This window comes from Monomorium pharaonis, chromosome 8 (assembly GCF_013373865.1).
Source record: "Monomorium pharaonis isolate MP-MQ-018 chromosome 8, ASM1337386v2, whole genome shotgun sequence".
In the NCBI taxonomy this organism is placed as follows: Eukaryota; Metazoa; Arthropoda; class Insecta; order Hymenoptera; family Formicidae; genus Monomorium; species Monomorium pharaonis.
In genome coordinates, this window is record NC_050474.1 from 24,014,349 (window position 1) to 24,034,019 (window position 19,671).

A 19,671-nucleotide genomic window follows, 5' to 3' on the forward strand; every position below is an offset into this window, starting at 1 on the left:
ACTACAATTGTCTTTGCTTTGCTATTTGTGTGCCCATATTGAATGCATTATACAAAATAATCCGATAATTGTTTCTAAAAAATGTATCTCCTTAATATGTCGTAAATCGAAACAGTCATTTGGCTGTCAACGCATGTTTAACACCGATATGTGCGGTACATGGTTTAGCTGTTACTACTGTAGAAGGTATTGGCAGCACAAAGACCAAGTTACATCCAGCACAAGAACGTATTGCTATGGCACATGGATCGCAGTGTGGATTTTGCACACCTGGTATAGTCATGTCCATGTACGCTCTATTGCGCACTATACCGAAACCAACTATGGAAAATTTAGAAACTGCATTTCAAGGTAATGCACGCGTGTAGCAATTTTACACTGATAAAGTTGATTTATATCATTGATATATATAAATATATAATGAGTTTATATCTAACATGATTATATATAATAAGTAATTATAAAAAATGTATATAACTATGTATGTGTAGAAATTATGAGTTATTTATAATAATATGTTATATTATTATAAATTATATATGTAACACTAATAATAATGATAATAACACATCTTGTAGGTAATCTCTGTAGATGTACAGGATATAGACCGATTATAGAAGGATTCAAGACTTTTACAGAAGAATGGGAACGATCGCAGTTGATGACTAACGTACAAGAGGAAGAGACAAATGGCTCAAGTGTTTGTTCGATGGGTGACGCTTGTTGTAAAAAAGCGTTCACATCTAAACCAACTGAGATTTTCAATTCCAAAGAATTTTGCCCGTATGATCCTACTCAGGAACCGATATTTCCACCAAAATTAAAGGTAAATTGTTATCATTAAATAATATAAGTTAATATGAGATGATATAAACTATAGAATAGAATTCACACAGCAAATGATATGTCAGTAATATTAGTCAGTAATATTACAAATTACAAATGTATTACGATGTAATATTGCAATTTTATTTAAATAAGATCGCTGTTTTCTTTATACAGATGGAATCTAAACTGGACAAGCAATATCTGATAGTGAAAGGGAAAAATGTTTGTTGGTACAGACCAACGAATCTTAAGACGTTGCTCGCGCTCAAGGAACAATATCCAAACGCCAAAATTGTTATTGGCAACACAGAAATTGGTTCGTATATTTCTCCTTCAGATACACATCATGAGACACAAAAAATTATTTATACTATTACAGGAGTCGAAATAAAATTTAAACATTTAATATACCCGATACTTATACAACCGACACAAGTAAATGAGATGCGTGAAATTATTGAAACACCAGAGGCTCTGAGAATAGGTGCGAGTGTGACTTTGATTGAGCTTGAGGAAACATTGCGACGTTACGTTAACATAAAACTTGGTAAGCTTTATAATTATATTTATTTTAATATTATAATTAAAGATTTTGTGATGTGCAGATAATTATAATATAATTGTGATTAGTATTTTATGTTTTCATTATTTGTATTGATAATCTTATTTAATGTAAAAAAAATTGTAAGTTTATACATATGGATAATCTTTGTCGATTCTTATAGATATTGTTATTTTCTTGATGTGTAATTATGTTTTTTTTTTTCAATAGAATACACCACAAGAATCTTTACGGAAATAATAAATATGTTACATTGGTTTGCTGGAAAACAGATAAGAAATGTTGCTGTAAGTATGTTTTTTTGATGCATTACAATTGTTAACTTGATTAATAAATCTTTCTTAATTGATTAGGCGGTGGGCGGTAACATAATGACTGGAAGTCCAATATCGGATTTAAATCCAATCTTTATGGCTGCAGGTATTAAATTAAATTTACGTTGTTTAAAATATGGAAGTCGAACTATACCAATGGATCATACTTTTTTCGTCGGATATCGACGTAATATTGTTTTACCTGAAGAAATATTAGTTTCCATTGATATTCCCTTTACAAAAGAGGTATGAGATTAATAATCAATATGTATTAATGCATAACTTTACTATCATAACGGAAATTGTTTCTTATTGCATATCATTTGTAGAATCAATATTTTATTGCTTACAAACAAGCGAAAAGGCGAGATGATGATATTGCTATAGTCAACATGGCCTTAAATGTATATTTTGTTCCTAATACAAATGTAATTCAGGAAGTGCATATTGCATTTGGTGGGATGGCACCTACTACTGTCCTAGCAAGTCAAACTTGTAAAAAAATAATAGGAAGGTAATATTGTTAACATTATCAAATGATTATATACACCAAATTTTATAAGTGTTCCATGTTGCAACCTTTTGTGCTGCATCCCAAATAGTAAAGTAGATTGACAATAATAAATCGATCAAATTTGATTGCAAATTCATAGCCGTCTATAGTTTGCTTGCAATGTGCCAACAAAGTTTGTGTTAAAAGATTTAACTTGAAACTTTTCAAATATTTTAATAAAACAGTACATTTCTCTTTTCGAAAGCTAAATTTAAAAAATATTTAGCGTAAAAGAGGAAAATGTTCTTTTTTCGGAGTTTGAAAACATTTGTTTTTATTGCACGTAATTTTAGAAAATGGAATAAATCGATCTTGGAGGAGATTTACGATTCCCTACTCGAGGAACTACCATTAGCGGATAATGCACCAGGAGGAATGATTAAATATCGTCGATCTCTTACTCTTAGGTTCAAAATTAGAATTACATTAACAATCGGAAGATAAAGTAGCAAAGCGTACCATAAATAAAAATTATTTTTTTAGTTTATTTTTTAAAGGATTTCTGCATATTTCTAAGGAATTATCAAAGAATACTTTGGATGTAGAATATATGTCGAAGGAATTAGAAAGCGCTTCGGATTGCTTTCATTACAAAGTACCAAAAAGCTCGCAATATTATCAAGTGGTAATGTCTTAACCCAAATGCCAAACTCTTATAAATTATTTAAATGCAATAAAAATGGTTATATATGACATAATATGTGTTGTTTTATGTGTGTGTGTTATACATTTTTTAAATTTCCATAGGTACCTAAAAATCAAGATTCACACGACTTAATAGGACGTCCTATTGTACACACAAGTGCATTCAAGCAAGCGACAGGAGAAGCAATATATTGCGACGATATGCCCAAATATGCAAATGAATTATACATGGCATTGGTTCTTTCTACTAGAGCACATGCAAAAATTTTAAGAATCGATCCGTCTAAAGCATTATCTATAGAAGGAGTTGTATCATTTTTTTCTTCGAAAGACGTAACAGGAGATGAAAGATGGGTAGGGCCTGTATTTCACGATGAAGAGGTATTTGCATCGGAAAAGGTATGTTCTCTTTTAAACGAAAATAAATATGAATTTTTGTCAAATGTGTGTGCATAATGAGATTTACTATGTCAAAACAATCTTTTCTTAAGACAAATCTGTATTTAAATCAAATTTTAAATGAGAGTGATTTAAAATTGATAAATAAGGTCTCTATGCATGAATTTAAAGTGGCGCGTATAAAAAAAAAATTATGAATCGTTAGAGGTTTCGAATAATTCCTTGGAACAGCTTTTATTATTCTTATTAATCTAATAATGATAACTAATAACATTATTTTTATTAAGTTATTCTTTTTCTGTTTCTCTTTAGGTTATCAGTCAAGGTCAAATAATTGGCGCGATTGTCGCTGTCGATCAAATGACCGCTCAAGCTGCAGCAAGAATGGTTGAAATAGAATATCAAGATTTACAACCTGTTATCATTTCTATCGAGGTATTTCATATTAATACGAAAACATAATACTATTTGTTAATTAAAATGCAATAATGCTTTAGATGTTAGTTTAGAAATTTGTGATTAAAATTGTAAAAATAGCTGTTTTTCAAATTATTATCATAATAAAAACATGTTTTAATAATTTGCTATATTAAAAATACAATTACAATAAAATCTGCCAAGAAGAGATATTGGAAAGTATTTATTAATAATTGTGTCGATAGGAAAGTTACACATTTGTCGAAGCGTTACATTAATAGTGTTATCTATAGAAGGTTGCCAAAAATATAGCTAAATTTAAAATAAAATAGAGCGATGGAAATGGAGCAAAATCTATCAAATAAATTCTATCTCTCAACTTTTTTCTAGGACGCTATCGTGCACGAATCGTTCTTTCCAGGCTTTCCTAAGCGTATTATTAAAGGCAATGTAGATAAAGCTTTTGCGGAAGCGGATCATATTTTAGAAGGAGAAGTACGTATAGGCGGACAAGAGCACTTTTATTTGGAGACAAACGCTGCTATTGTCATACCTCGTGAAGAAAATGAGTTGGAAGTATTTTGCTCCACGCAACATCCCAGTGAGATTCAGAAACTGATTGCTCATGTTTTAAATATACATGTGAATAGAGTTAATGTTCGTGTAAAGCGTATAGGAGGTGGATTTGGAGGGAAAGAATCCCGCGCAGCGTTACTCGCGATACCAGTGGCACTTGCAGCGTACAGGTGCGTGTATAAATTTATATTGATTAAAATACATAATACACAATATGTAAAGTAAAGGAACCAATAAAAAGTTTGCATTTTTCATACAGCAGCATGAGCATGTTGTAGCAACTTTGCAGATTAATACGATTATAACAAAAAGTTGAACAAAAGAAAACATATTGTTCAAAGAGTGATTGAAATTTGATTTGTGCCTTAGATTTGCATTAATATAATACGATGCCAATTTATATTACTGAAAACAAAATTAAATATAGATTACAGAAACCAGTTCGTTGCATGCTAGATAGAGACGAAGACATGATGATAAGTGGAACGCGACATCCATTTTTATTCAAGTACAAAGTTGGATTTGATAATAACGGTCTTATCAAAGCAGCGAAAGTACATATGTATAGTAATGCAGGTACCTCTCACGATTTATCAGTATCGGTAAGTAATAAAATATTTAATAAAATGAGAAACTTATATTAAAAATATTAAACTAAATTTTTAATCTAATTAGAATAATTAAATTAAATAGATTATTTTTTAGCACATATTTTATAAATTAATTTTACACATGCGCAAAGAAATATGTGATTGATTTTACTTTGAATAAAATTTTCAGGTAATGGAACGCGCCATGTTTCACTTTGAAAATTCATATAAAATTCCAGTGTCGGAAGTACACGGATACATATGTAAAACAAATTTGCCATCAAATACAGCTTTCCGAGGCTTCGGTGGACCACAAGGAATGTTCGTAGCTGAAAATATTATTCGGCAAATCGCCGATTATCTAAATCTGGATGTTGTAAAGGTAATTTTTATCTTTTTTACTAAAGTATTAGAGAACTGTTGTGCAAGTAAAATAGTATGTATACAACATTAAACATTCCAGCAATATCGCAACTTTGCAATGTTTCTACAACTTTGCTGGAATATTCTTTGTCATGTATGGAATATATAATTTATACATGCAGATAAAATTAATTTAATAAATTTAATAAAAATATTTTTTTCGCAACAGTTGTCCGAATTAAATTTGTACAAGGAAGGCGATTTAACGCATTACAACCATCAACTAGTCAATTGTACTTTAAATCGCTGCTGGCACGAGTGTCTAGCGTCTTCCCGTTATAATAATAGAATAGTCGAGATTCAACGTTACAACAGGCAAGTAATTGTCTTTGGCATCTGCGTTGTAAATTAAATTATTAACAATTAACAAAATAAATGATGAATTTTATAGAGACAACCGGTTTAAGAAAAAAGGACTCGCGATTGTACCTACAAAGTTTGGTATAGCGTTTACCACATTGTTCTTGAATCAAGCAGGTGCATTGGTGCACATCTATACCGACGGTTCAGTGCTAATCAGTCATAGTGGCGTTGAGATGGGACAAGGTCTACACACAAAAATGATTCAAGTAGGAATATAATATTTATTTGTATTTGTTTTATGTAACATCTCCCGTTACAACATTGTCGAAATATTCTGTGCTGTGACAAAATTTTGAAAATTACTTGCCCATCAAATTTCTTTATAATATTTATAGTTTTTTTCATAATTGCAAAAAAAAATGAAAAGAAAGGAATCTATAAATTGCAAATTTATGTGGATCACAATTCCTCTTATAATATATATATATATATATATATATATATATATATATATATATATTATCTTATTGTGTGTGTGTAAAATCTTATTAAACACACAAATACACACACACACACACACAGTATTAATAAAGCGTATTAATAAACAGCATAAATTGTACAAATTAAATTTTTCCATCTATAAAATACTGTACATGATAGTATTATAAAATAGTTATACAGAGTTATAAAATAGAAAAAAAAAATTAGAGAAAAATGAAGATAAAACCAGCCTTTTATTCTGATTAAAGCTAATTATCATAACTGTAAATTGTTAAATTGCAGTTAAATCGCATCTATAGCGATTGAAATTAAGTTAAACTCATTATATTGTGCTACAGGTTGCTAGCAGAATGTTAAAGATAAATCCATCCAAGATACATATCGTTGAAACAGCTACCGATAAAGTCCCCAATACATCTGCTACCGCGGCGAGTTGTGGATCTGATCTCAATGGCATGGCTGTTATGGTATGTGATCATATTTTATCATGTGTAAATGGAGAAACAAGAGGAGAATTAAATAATATACAAATGAGTTTGCAGAATGCATGTGAGGAAATCATGAAACGATTACAACCGATAATTAACAATAATCCGAAAAGTACTTGGGAGGAGTGGATAAAAACGGCATATTGTCAAAGGATAAGTTTATCTGCCACTGGTTTTTACCAAACACCCAACATTGGATATTCCTTCGAAACTAATACAGGAAATCCTTTTAATTATTTCACATATGGCGTAGCTTGTACAGAGGTGGAGATTGACTGTCTTACCGGTGATCATGAGGTATGCTTAATATAATTATAGGATGCGCACTCTTTAAAAATAAAAGATTTTTAAGAAATTTTATCGGTTCTTTGAGAAATTTTACTTATTCCGAAACTTTTATTTTTGTAATACGATTTACGTTAGGAATGTAAATGACACGTAATATAATAACTTTATAGATTTCATACATATCATAGAAAAAAGCATACGTCTAATATATTAATGTATAGTATAATTCTTCATCGGTTCTTCTATGTAGGTTTTACGAACAGATATTGTCATGGATTTGGGAGAGAGTTTAAATCCAGCCATTGACATAGGACAAATCGAAGGTGCCTTCGTTCAAGGATATGGTTTATTCACGTTAGAGGAAATTATTTATTCGCCAACAGGGACTTTATTCAGCAGAGGCCCCGGCACATACAAATTACCAGGTTTTACTGACATACCTCAGGAATTTAATGTTTCCTTATTAAAAGGATCATCCAATCCAAGAGCAGTATACTCTTCGAAGGTATTTTTTATTCAAATATTCTACAGCACGAAATACCTATAAAACATATTAAAAACATTTCAATTTTCAATATTGTTGCAATATTTGTAATATTGCACACTATATTGAAATTTTCCTGTAGTGTCGCAACAATATTTTGTGCTGTAGAAAATAACTTTCTCGTATAATTTCAAATTACTTTTTTGAAGAAAGACGCCAAGCGAGACGCTAAATATATGCCTGTTGTAAGAAAATAGTTCCACAAACAATATTATTTTAATTAAAATAACAATTATAGTAGATATATTACAAGCGGAATTATTTTACAAAAGTCTTATCTTAGCATAAATTATAACGTTCAAGTTTGATTTTATTTCATATAGTGGAATCATTTTCAAAAATAATTTAATGAAATGTTTTAATATGATGGTGATTCTGACGTTTCGATATATATTGGCATCCAATTTAATTTCAAAGAAACTGAACAGATGGGCGATGGAGTTAAATAATATAAGGCAATATTATACTTACTATTTATTATTATAGTAAGATATAACATAATGTAACAGGCTGTTGGTGAGCCACCGCTATTTCTGGCATCGTCTACATTTTTTGCTATCAAGGAGGCAATTAAGGCTGCGCGTAAAGATATGAATATTCACGGTTATTTTAGACTCGATGCTCCTGCGACTGCCGCACGTATACGTAACGCCTGTGTAGATAATTTAATAATGAAGGTATTCAAATATCAAGTTTCTCATTAAATCTTTCAGTTTTATCCTTACATATAGATATTTTTAGAGAAACTTTTACTTACCTTTTTTTTATTCGAGATATTTTTTGCTTGCAGGTTACAGAACCTGATTTGAAACAGCAATGGAATATAGTGCCATAGTGAATAAAAACTCCTCGAGGTTATTACGCTTATAATTTTGATTGATTTTAGGATAAAAATATTAGGGATGCAAATAAAATATTATCCACACACAATATTATCCACAATTTTGTTTAACGACAAATACGGTCAATTCCAATAGAATAATTGGTCGGTTAAGATAATCGGAGATGGTGAAATTGGCCCTTAGTAAGCCAATAAATCGTTTCGATTCTGTTTAAATTAAATCGCAATGACAGTTACTTTCGCAGAGGGAATCAATCAGCATTACAGAAAAGAGGCTTTATTACATGCTTTTTTAAAGATAGGATCCTTAGTACTACGTTTAGATATTGTTAATTATTAAATCTTGTTACATTTCCTTTGGAGTTTGTGTGATAAAAATTTAAATCTCTTAGTCTGTATCAACTTTTTAGAAAATACCACCGAATAACATAGAAATTTATAAACAAATTTAAAGTTTAATTATTTCATAAAATTAGACTTTACGTAGAAAAACAAGTAAAAAACAATTGCCAAAAACGCTACTTTTTAATATATTTTTAATTACTCTAAATATAATCATAATAATCTACATGTAAATTGTAAACTAAACATTGCTTATTCCAGATTTTTCTACAGTTTCCAGCAACGTCTGTAAATTGGTTTCGAATAATTCGCATCGAATAGGCATCTCTAGCGCGTAAAATGGGTTCTTCAACGCGTAATCTGCGTACAAGTCGTACACTCGCTTTAATAAAATTTCCATGCCTGGTTGTGACGGCTCCGCCACAATCATAAACTTAACACCTGTCAATGTCTGAAAGCAATATAAACGAAACGTGTCTGCTTCAAGAATTTCAATCCCAGAACTTCGGGGTTCCGGACTTAGTTGGCTCGCTATTGCGAAAAGAGGGTAGAACATTGAAGCGAGAAATATTTTTTCATTCGTTGTCATTTTTGCTCGACTGAACTTCAACGTTATAGGAAAATTTTCCGGTTGTTCCAACATCTCCAAAACGTCTCTTCCATCCTCAAGTTCACGTCCCGTGATCGCAATTCCATTCACAGCTGTCAATATGTGTCCCACTGAAAAGTATTCATATTTTTTTTTTACAATGTCATTTGTACAGATAGATTTAGAAATGTGTTATAAAAATCTACAAATTAAAAGAAAGGTTTTTCTAAAATTTTTTCACTATCTAAATAATGGATTAACTTTGTAAAGTTTAAAATTATTATTCCTTTCGTCTATATGTTCCATATAATTTTAATTTTACATACATGCATGTATATATTATTTTAATGGATATTCTTACCATGTATTCCATCTCTCTGTCCAAAAGCTACCACTATCTTCTTGTTTTCATAATTTAATTTAATATTGAGTGGAAAATTAAAAGATTTCTCAACCTCAATTTTTGGGACATTGTGATCATGGTTGAAGATCAAACCACCAGATTTGGATACAATGTAAACTCCGTATATTACCATTCTGCTATCTTACTCTTGTGTTTTTAATTCATTCCCAAAATATTTTGACACGTCACTTTTGTTTCTGTATTTGAAAAGTTTGCTTTATTGATTTTAGCTTACATTTTAATGAAAATGCATTAATTGAATCTCTTTATAAAGAAAAAATAAATTGTGAGAGTAATTGTTACTAATTACAAAGATGAATATCTCTGATATTTCTGAATACAGCCAAGTATATTTTAGGAGAGCTAAAAAACTGTAAATAATTATATGTTCAAAATTATCGATAAACACGATGTAAGATGTCTAAATTTCAGAAAATAAAGAGATAGGGTGTGTGTGTGTGTGTTTGTGTTTCAATAAATATGATATCACATGTTTGCAATGTCAAAAGAAAAGTTTTACTTTTAATTATTAAATATCACATTCTTATGTGAAAATATTAAATATATTATTTTATCGGAATCTGATGTGATGGCTTTCCTTTTTTTTTGAGAGGTTAAACTTAACGTGCCTTTAAGCGAGAAAAGGCCGAAGCACAAAACATGGCGTGATGATTAAGACAGTCGTAGTGCGATGCGACAAGCTTGTGCGTTGTCTACGTCTACGACTACGACTGTCTTAATCGTTACGCCATGTTTTGTGCTTCGGCCCAAACACACACATTCCGTAAGCTCGGATCTACAATAGGTGTAGTAAGCCTTATGCCATAAGAAATTGACCAATTATAATCGAATATGAGAAGAATAAACGAATATAATTGGTTAACTTCTTAGGGCTTAAGGCTTACTACACCTATTGTAGATCCGGCCTAATCAGACAGAATTCAGTAGCTTCGAGAATGTTGTATACTTGCACAAAGATGCGTAAGTAAATAAGGTAGCCGATGTGCTTTTATCTTAATTCAACGTGTTCAAATTTGCTAATAAACTTGATATTCGTGAGTACATTTAAAATATGAGTGCGTAATGGAATTAAAAAAGAAGTAGTAAAGAAAGGCAGATTGTAGGTTGAGTTTGATAACCTAACCTCAACATATCGAGTACATTAATGAATTTAACATTAAATTTCTACGAAGAAATTTATTTGCTTTCATTCCTGAATTAAAAATGGATAAGTTAAGAAGAGCCCTGAATGGCAACGAACGGTGTGATGAGGAAAGCGGTATTATTACACAGGTAACTACGTTCAATGAGCTGCGTTATCGATTACACTGATCAATTATAAAATTAAGGTCGATAAAAATTGAATTTTGTTTCCATTTTTATGACACACTTGTTAGTTATCAATATACAGTGCACTGGTTAACAATTTGGATACAAAAATTGAAAAAAGCATGAATTTTATTGATATGATGTTTTAATACAATATATTGATTATTATTACATATATAATCTTATTTTATTTGTAATCTAAAATTATTACTTTAATATATGCTCACATGCAATTACCAATGGAAGGTTGATGCAGATTTCACGGTAAATTATCATGGAATTACAGATAATTATTAGTATTATTATTGTTATTATTAAGAATATGCTGAGATACTTTTTATTTTAGATACTTGTAACAACTCTACTGTTATTTATAATTTTATATTATAATATAATATTGCCTATAATTTATCTGTTGTCTTATGGAAGATTATTTAAAAAATTGTTTTTTTTTCCTGATCAACAGGTTATGGATCAAACAACGTTAAGTTGGTCTACTAGGATAAAAGGTTTTGCAATTTGTTTCATCGTAGGCATATTATGTTCATTCCTTGGATCTTTTGCCTTGTTCTTACAGAAAGGCCTTGCTGTATTTGCTGTGTTTTATACTTTAGGCAACATTATTTCTTTAGCCAGGTAAAATGCAAGATGTAATTATCAATTAATATTTTGTAACTATTTATACAATAGGATTATTGTACTAGTTATTGAACAATTGCTAATATAAATAACTATTTAAAAAAAATATTAAGATGATAGAACTCGAAAATAATAAATTGCAAAAATATTTTTAATTAAAAGATATTTTATATTCTATGTTAACATAAGTATCAAAATGTGCTAAAACAAAATTTCGTAAATATTAACTTTTTTATTCTATCTTATAGCATAACCATTTTATATGTAGAATAAGTAAAAGAATTATTTCTTGTATAAAAAAGATTTTATAATTTTATTTAAAAAATCTCGTATGTAATTTTGAATATTAAAAAAAAAATTGGTGTGTCTCTATTCTTCAGAAGATACGCAATGCTGTAATACTTTGAGATTTTTTTTAAAGTTACGATTTTCATTTTACATGAATATTGTATGCTAAATTTTATAAATATATAATGTAAAATATACTATATTTTTCAACCTGTTTGTTTTAGTACGTGTTTCCTGATGGGTCCATTTAATCAATTTAAGAAGATGTTTGCATCGACAAGAATAATTGCAACTATATTAGTATTTGTTTCTATTGGTTTAACATTGTTTGCAGCTTTACACGTAAGTACTTATGTTTTTGTTGCTAATATATTTTCTAAAGTATTTATAACATTTTTATTTTTAGTTGCACAATCCTGGCCTAGCTCTTTTATTTATAATTATTCAGTCGCTAGCTATGACATGGTATTCTCTATCATATATACCATATGCTCGCGATGCTGTTAAAAAGACAGTGGAAGCTTGTATTACATGAAGAAAGTATATTTCAATATAAAATTTTTCACTTAATTTTTTTTTCACCAAATTTCTTTTACTAATGTATCGTTTAAATCTTTGGATTTTTTAATACTCGAGTCGTTTTGTAATACTTAACATTGATTATACTCTATGTCTATAAATGATAAACATTAATACAGTCTAAGAATATAAATAAATTATAATATAAAATGATGTAATATTAATTTGTGCTGTATATAATAAGTAATATATTTACTTTCGTGTAATATAGCTAATAGTTTATGTACAAATATCTTTACTAGATGCAAGTTATCTATACAATAGAACAACAGATGTATTCCAGCATTTATTCAATATTTTTGATATAAACTTCTTGTATACATATATTATACCTGTAATTATATATTGTATTATATCATTGAATATTCTTTTACAAACGCAAATTTGAAATTTAATAAATGATGTTTTAAATATAATTTTTTTTTCTTAACAAGTCACAAATTAAAAAACTAAAAAACAAGTCACAAAAATATATATAAAGATGGGAATAAAAAAATATTTAATGCAAATATTAATAGAATAGTTTTAAATAATAGGCAGAAATAATAAGAAATGATTGAATAATAAAAATACATAAAATTTCAGAAGAGAACTTAATACAATAATTTTTCTCTTTTAAAGACTAAAACATGATTAAGCCGCATTGTTTTCTTCCTTTCTATTAAAGTAGTACAAAAGAAGCTATATGACTATTCTTATTACAAAATAAATCCTAATGTTTATAGAGTATACATCAAATAATATCAAAGTTTCTATTTCTAAAAGTAACATAACAATAAGAGATTTCACACATGTAGAAACGTCTAAAAGATATGAGAATCAATTATCAAAAGAAAATAATAAATTTTATTCTTACGCATAAAAAAATAAGATTAATGTTTACAATTGAATAATAGTATCGGTAACTCTTTTTTTCCCTGTTTGTTACAAATTTCGTTGAAACTCGATTGGTCGATTTAAAACATTTTAATTTTTATTACATTGCAACCACTATAACAAATTGATAATCGAATCTCATATTGATAAATTTTTTATATACTACTTCAATTCAAGTACAAAGATGCATTCAGATGTATTAGAAATTAAATTTATTTATCGACGAATCCTCTGTCATGTTAAATTCAATCTGTCCATCATTGTTCTCCTTAACTTCACAAGCAAGAGCCTCTTCTTCGTCCTAAAAACATTTTTTTTTTGTTGGGTAGAGAATCGGATAGTTATTATTAAATTAAAAACATGATTAATTTAATTAAGAGGATTAAGTTGATAAATTAATACGTTTAATTTGACATAGAAAATTATATCATATTTTATCTTTTTTTCTAAATAAAATGTACGACTGTCTACAAGAAAAACGTTTTTCTATATACGTGGATTATCTTTGATCTAACATAAAATAAATGTACAAACCCTTTGAGAGAAAAAGGTGTCGATTATAGCCATAGATCTTTGATAAACTTGCTCATTTTCATGATGTTGAAGAGCTTCTATTTTATCTAATCCTCCAACTTCTTCAATCATAATGGCAAGTCTTTCCACTTGTCCCACTTTCTCCGCAGCATGCAAGATATTAGTTAAACCATCTAAGACAACAAGAATAACATTCCAATCCTTCGATTCTAATAAATTACAAAAAGGTGGCAATACACCCGCTCCCACTAATTGAGTTAAGTGTTGAACTGTTCCCCCTGTTGTTAAATTAGTTACAGCCCATGCGGCTTCTTTTTGTGCCTTGTAGTCTCCCTAAAAAATACGGATATATTTATCTAGAAAATTTTTTATCGGAAAATTTAAAACAAATTTTTAGTTTGTGTTTTCAAATGCGCCTAAACATACTTACAAACTGCAATACATGTATCAGTGGTGGTAACAAATCGGCATTTATCACACTTTGAATTTGGTCCGGGCTACCAGCTGTAATATTACTGATCGCCCAAGCAGCTTCCTTCACAACATTAGCGCGAGGATATCGCAATAAGGCACCGAGATGCGATAATCCTCCCGCGAAAATTACAGCATCCGTTTGAGCATCGTCACCCGTTACTATGTTTCCAACCGCACGTAATGCTGGAGTAAGAATAGCTCCTTCCTGCGACGCCAGCAATTCTACAAGTTTCGGTATAATGCCAGTTTCCAATACCGCTTGTATTTTTTCATTGGCTCCATCGGTAAGATAAGAGAGCGCCCAGCAAGTATCGGCTGGAACAAACAGTAATCTAAGTCTTGGATTCAGAATAAATTACTTAATATATAAAATGACCGCGAAAACATTAATATCTTACCAAGTACGTCTCGATCTGTATAACTCAGCAGACAATTAAATACTGGTAACAGAGGTCTAATCGATTCAAAGACTGGAGGAGGATTCTTATTTCGACACAAATTAGACAAAGTCCATACGATGTTGCGTGTGAATGTTATCTGCATATTTCATTAGCATGAGAATATATCAAAGTATTGTTTATTGGTGAGAGAGAGGAGGGAGTTTTAAAATTTTCTTTGACACAAAGACTAAGTTATTTTTATTTTTATACTAACAGCGTTTACAATTATCATTGATTATTCAACTTTAAGTACTTAAAAAGACGATAATCTCGTAGCAAATGTACAGTTGTATTAAAACTCATTTATTTTCATTTTCTATAGTATTTACTTTCGTTTTCTACAGATGGTACAACAAAAGCGTAAGCGCTTTTGGTTAAAATAAATGTAAATATTACTAATTCAGATAGTAACGAATAAAGAACACAAGATAAATTGATGAGAAAAATTATAATTTCAAACTGTTATCAAATTAAATATCCTAAAGAATATTATAAGAAATATTGTAAAACAGTAATTTATTAAAAATAAATAACTCTTTAATATACAGTTAATTAATTCTGCATTTTCCTATGTAACTTTATTTCTTTAGGAATACTTCTTATAATAATTATTACTTTCTATTCGCATAATAAAAACAGAATCATGTAATAACTCCATAGTTTGTTAAGACTAGTTTTTATATTTATATATTTTTGATACATCACCTGTATACTTTTTTAATTCTTATTTTCTAAATTATTTATAATTTATAATTAACTAAATAAAGTGCTTTAAAAATAAAAATATTTAAATGTTTTAATTTATTATCAATATGTTCCAATGCTTTCTCACTTTTTTTACAATAAAAATAAAAATATATTTCAAAATTTATTGCCAATATCAATAGTTACACAAAATTAATTCATTGCTAATATCAACTATTGCCACACTAATTGCTGTTAGATTTACAAATAGCATTTGTACGTTATACTCTAGATAGTTTAGATGAACAGATAAAAAAAATGTTTATAAACGTTCAGTAAAAACGACAAAAACAAAAATGAACAAAGATGAAAGCAGCCAAAAATGTTGATAAATACACACCATATATTACTTACCGGAGTGTCAGGTTTGATTAAATCGATCAAAAGAGGTAGAGCATCATGCCCGAGAACAAGATCGCGCGCATATGGCCCATCTCCAGCTATATTCCCTAAGGCCCACACTGCTTGTTCCGCAGCAATAGGCGACGCAGACTTAAGTAATTTCACTAATTTCGGTATTGCTCCGTGTTTCACAACATTCTGTGTTTGAACGGATGTACCTGAAGCTATGTTAGTTAATACCCATGCCACTTCAAATTGCAAGGAGACACTAAATAGAAATAAATTACATCTTATTCATGGATATAGATAAAGAAAAAGTTAAAAGTTTTTTCTCCATTTTCAAATACGTACTTGTGATCGCTATCCAAGAGTTTAACACAGAGCGGTACTATGCCACCTTCTATCATATCATTTATAGGTGGATCTTTTTCTCGGCTCAATAGTTTCCTGCAAGTTTGTATTGCCGCCAATTGTAATGTTTCGTCTGACGAATTTATATGGTTTACGATTTCATCTATAGAAAGAACAGAAATGGATGAAACTATAGCTTCTTCTGATAAATTTGGCAGTTCTTGCTTGGTGCTAAGATTACGTCGTTTCGACAATTGGTCATCCTTTTTGGCTTTACGTAGCTCCACTGATAATGCGTTCCTTCTCATTCGTGCTTCCTAATACGTGCGCAGTCATAAAATATATAAAACGTTTCATATATATATAGCGATCTATCAAATTTGAATTGAAATATCTCAATAAAAATTATACACAAGGTTAATACAGAAGAGCGTAAGATGTTTAAAAAGTTATGTAAAATCTTAAATAGCATTAAAATAAAATTATTAATTGTTGAAAATTTTCAATGTTGTGTAAATTGAAGAACAATTTGATTGACACTTGCTTCGGGTTTATTATTGAATTTAAAATTTGATATGCGTCCATGACCGTGATCCTCTCGAGAAGGCATTGTCTTAATGTTATTCTCCAAACAGTTATATATATCGTATTCTCGTTTATTTCGATGTATCATAGATTCCTTCGCACAAGTGCTGAAAAGATCAAATTAGAATAAAAAGATGAAGCTTCAAATTAGAAATGCACTAATGATAATAATCATCTGGGATAAAAGATTAGAACAAAGTATATCAGAGATAAGTATCTCTATAATTAAGTATCTCTTAAAAATTCGTATTTACTTATTTGAAGAAAATTTGAATAATGTTATGATACGATTAACGTATGAAAACGTCATTGCGTTAAATGAGACTTTGTTTTCAAGTTTATTTTCGAAAGTTTCAGAAGTCACGCGTAAATAAACATGCACACATACACATTATGTATGATGTATAATATGTACACACATACATTTTAGATGTTTATAGATTTTTTTATTAACAAATAAATGCATGTAATTAAAACTCTATATCCAATCTGTATAAATAAGTTGGTTCAAAGAATATAGTTATTAATTAAGCAGGTGGAACAATAACAATTACCTGTTGAAACGATGGATTTCCCCCTTGTATAAAACCGGTACGTATATGAAGACGAAAAGAAACACGAGAGCAGTTACTCCAATCTTTCGTGATATTATCAATTCCTGTATGCATGTACACTACCTCCACCAACGTCACTTTGGAACTATGGCGAGTATTCATTGAATCATAAGGCCCCCGCACACCCTTTTGCATAACGCATAACGTATGTACATAAGCAAATTGATTGGTCCATAAGCAAAGTGCATAAGAAATTCAACCAATCAAATTTCTAATGGCATATCCACACAACTTGCATAAGCGCATAAGCATATGCATAAGAAATTCAATTGGTCTATTTTCTTATGTAAGTGCTTGTAGACCAATCAATTTTCTTATGTATATGCTTATGCAAGTTTGTGTGGATATACCCTTATGCATTTATGTTATGCGTTATGCAAAAGTCTATGCGGGGGCCCTTAGGCTGGTATTTATAGGGTCTGTTCGCGTCACATGCTCCAACATGGGCCCCTATTCTTGAATTCATTTGCAAGAGAAACGTATTCGCAAATTCTGTTCTTACCGAAAAGTTGAAAATTTATTGGCTATCGTATGACTTTCAACCAATAAACTTGCAACTTTTCTGTTAGAGCGGGTATTTGCGCATACGTTTTCTTGCAAATGAATTCAAGAATCGAGCCTATGCTCCTATTCACCCCAACGCACTCCAATACGTTGATTCCGATGACGCCACCCTATTAGAATGCGTTGGAGTGAGTAGGAGCATGTCGGGGCCTGGCGACGCGAACAAACCAATAGTCGAATCTTATTTAGGCCCGGTGTTAATGGCTTAGTTTACATCGTCAAAACTTTAGTACGCGTATTAAGTTTGGTGCGCACCAAAGCCTTAGTACGGGCGCGTTTACATCGAATGTACTAAGCATGTACTGTGAAAAATATAATACAAATTTAATTCATGTTGATGTCTTCTACTAAGACATTTTCACACCGGTTTTTAGATTTTAGCACTGAGGTTATGCTCAATTGCTAAATTCTCTTTAAAATGCGTTTTATGCGTTTACATCGAGATTTGTATCACTTGGTACGCGTATCAGTTTAGTACGATACTCCTACTTGATACGCTCGTACCAAATTGATCCGGCAGCGTTTACATCGTACGTACTAAATATTTAGTACGAATTTGATACGAATATGGTACCTAATACGCGTATCAAATGCACGATGTAAACTAAGCCAATTTTGCTTAACAAATACGATTGGTCAATTCCAATGGAATAATCGGCCAGTTAATTTAACCGTGAGTTGTGGAACCGGACCTTAAAGATCGTCTCAAGCAATGTCTTAAGATGCTAATACGGCTCTGTGATTGGTTGATGGCATCTTAAGACAGTACTTAAGATGATCTTAAATATAAGATCCGACTATGAATACCGGCCTTAGAGCCATTACACACGAAATGACATAAGCTGCATAAGCATAGCACAAGATAAACCAATCAGTTCTCAGCATAAAGTCGCTGTATTGATATACATAGGCCGGTATTCATAGTCGGATCTCATATTTAAGATCATCTTAAGTACTGTCTTAAGATGCCATCAGCCAATCACAGAGTCGTATTAGCATCTTAAGACATTGCTTGAGACGATCTTTAAATAAGATTCGACTATGAATACCGGCCATAGATGCTTATTGGCCTAGAGCTCTTATGTTATGTAGCTTATGTCATTTTAACCGGTATTCACAGTCGAATCTTATTCAAGATCCATCTTAAGCACGATCTAGAGACGTCAATGCTGTTATTTCATTAGTTAAGTAAGTCTCAAGTCGGCTCGAAGCTAGACTTAAGACAATTCTTGAATTTAAGATCGGTCTATGAATTTCGTCCTTATTCATTATGCATTTCGTGTTATGCAAGTCTGTGCGGAGGCCCTAAATAATCTTGGAATGCAGCTTATTGGTCTGTTCTTTCTAGCTGCACTGTTGCACCGGTGCAATAAGTTAAAGCAGAGAGGAACCTGAGAGTGGCCACCGCGGCCTTTTTCGTGCGACCGATATTTGACTAGCATCAGCGCCAAACGTGGATGTAAAGCCCGTTCTACATTAATTGCAGTCGCCAGTTGCAATTTGCAACACCCAATAAATGTCGAGCTTTAACTAGAAACTAAGCGCCTATTGGATGTCGCAAGTCGCAACTAGCTGCTTGCGATTAATGTAAAACAGTCTTTACATCCACGTTTGGCGCTGATGCTAGTCAAATATTGGTCGCATGAAAAAAGCCGCGGTGGCCGCTCTCAGGTTTCTCTCTGGTTAAAGTAAGACAAGTATATTTT

At 30.6% G+C, this 19,671-nt stretch overlaps 4 protein-coding genes across 17 annotated transcripts in view; 2 read left to right on the forward strand and 2 right to left on the reverse strand.

Moving 5' to 3' along the window:
- LOC105831295 (xanthine dehydrogenase) overlaps positions 1–8,364 on the forward strand; it is a 12,287-nt gene extending 3,923 nt beyond the window's left edge. For 4 of the 7 annotated variants that reach the window (XM_028190149.2, XM_036291545.1, XM_028190150.2 and 1 more), the window contains exons 5-25: positions 116–351; positions 579–826; positions 1,003–1,144; positions 1,208–1,375; positions 1,601–1,677; positions 1,744–1,950; positions 2,034–2,218; positions 2,551–2,664; positions 2,741–2,882; positions 3,005–3,301; positions 3,614–3,736; positions 4,109–4,464; positions 4,722–4,896; positions 5,075–5,266; positions 5,477–5,622; positions 5,699–5,876; positions 6,450–6,578; positions 6,654–6,896; positions 7,138–7,392; positions 7,941–8,108; positions 8,222–8,364. In XM_028190149.2, the coding sequence (XP_028045950.2) occupies positions 116–351; positions 579–826; positions 1,003–1,144; positions 1,208–1,375; positions 1,601–1,677; positions 1,744–1,950; positions 2,034–2,218; positions 2,551–2,664; positions 2,741–2,882; positions 3,005–3,301; positions 3,614–3,736; positions 4,109–4,464; positions 4,722–4,896; positions 5,075–5,266; positions 5,477–5,622; positions 5,699–5,876; positions 6,450–6,578; positions 6,654–6,896; positions 7,138–7,392; positions 7,941–8,108; positions 8,222–8,266 (3,826 nt within the window). In that variant the 3' untranslated portion in view covers positions 8,267–8,364. Of the gene's footprint in view, positions 1–115; positions 352–578; positions 827–1,002; positions 1,145–1,207; positions 1,376–1,600; positions 1,678–1,743; positions 1,951–2,033; positions 2,219–2,550; positions 2,665–2,740; positions 2,883–3,004; positions 3,302–3,613; positions 3,737–4,108; positions 4,465–4,721; positions 4,897–5,074; positions 5,267–5,476; positions 5,623–5,698; positions 5,877–6,449; positions 6,579–6,653; positions 6,897–7,137; positions 7,393–7,917; positions 8,109–8,221 lie in introns of those variants that run through there. The other 3 variants (XM_012671322.3, XM_012671320.3, XM_012671323.3) reach the window with 2 other exon arrangements.
- A 168-nt stretch (positions 8,365–8,532) lies between these two features.
- LOC105831300 (trafficking protein particle complex subunit 4) lies at positions 8,533–10,350 on the reverse strand. Of its 4 annotated transcripts, none has more exons than XM_012671327.3 (3): positions 10,127–10,306; positions 9,565–9,803; positions 8,533–9,334 (listed from the first exon to the last, which is right to left on the reverse strand). In XM_012671327.3, exons 2-3 carry the CDS (start codon positions 9,737–9,739, stop codon positions 8,856–8,858), a joined length of 654 nt encoding a protein of 217 aa, XP_012526781.1. In that variant the 5' UTR covers positions 9,740–9,803; positions 10,127–10,306; the 3' UTR covers positions 8,533–8,855. The 4 variants fall into 4 exon arrangements, with proteins under 4 accessions (XP_012526781.1, XP_012526785.1, XP_036147440.1 ...); XM_012671331.3 differs by lacking the exon at positions 10,127–10,306 and adding an exon at positions 9,917–10,107; XM_012671329.3 differs by having other exon boundaries at positions 8,534–9,334; positions 10,236–10,350.
- A 155-nt stretch (positions 10,351–10,505) lies between these two features.
- On the forward strand, positions 10,506–12,803 carry LOC105831301 (vesicle transport protein SFT2B). 5 transcript variants are annotated; one of them, XM_012671335.3, is made up of 6 exons: positions 10,506–10,899; positions 11,182–11,199; positions 11,402–11,444; positions 11,513–11,585; positions 12,087–12,204; positions 12,269–12,799. In XM_012671335.3, exons 1-6 carry the CDS (start codon positions 10,831–10,833, stop codon positions 12,395–12,397), a joined length of 450 nt encoding a protein of 149 aa, XP_012526789.2. In that variant the 5' UTR covers positions 10,506–10,830; the 3' UTR covers positions 12,398–12,799. The 5 variants fall into 5 exon arrangements, with proteins under 5 accessions (XP_012526789.2, XP_012526790.2, XP_028045953.1 ...); XM_012671336.3 differs by lacking the exon at positions 11,182–11,199; XM_012671332.3 differs by having other exon boundaries at positions 10,507–10,899; positions 11,402–11,571; positions 12,269–12,803.
- A 239-nt stretch (positions 12,804–13,042) lies between these two features.
- LOC105831303 (importin subunit alpha) lies at positions 13,043–17,488 on the reverse strand. Its single transcript, XM_012671337.3, has 8 exons — positions 17,342–17,488; positions 16,747–16,894; positions 16,203–16,519; positions 15,864–16,119; positions 14,724–14,862; positions 14,282–14,640; positions 13,852–14,184; positions 13,043–13,618 (listed from the first exon to the last, which is right to left on the reverse strand). Exons 2-8 carry the CDS (start codon positions 16,873–16,875, stop codon positions 13,517–13,519), a joined length of 1,635 nt encoding a protein of 544 aa, XP_012526791.1. The 5' UTR covers positions 16,876–16,894; positions 17,342–17,488; the 3' UTR covers positions 13,043–13,516.
- Between the last annotated feature and the right edge of the window lie 2,183 nt (positions 17,489–19,671).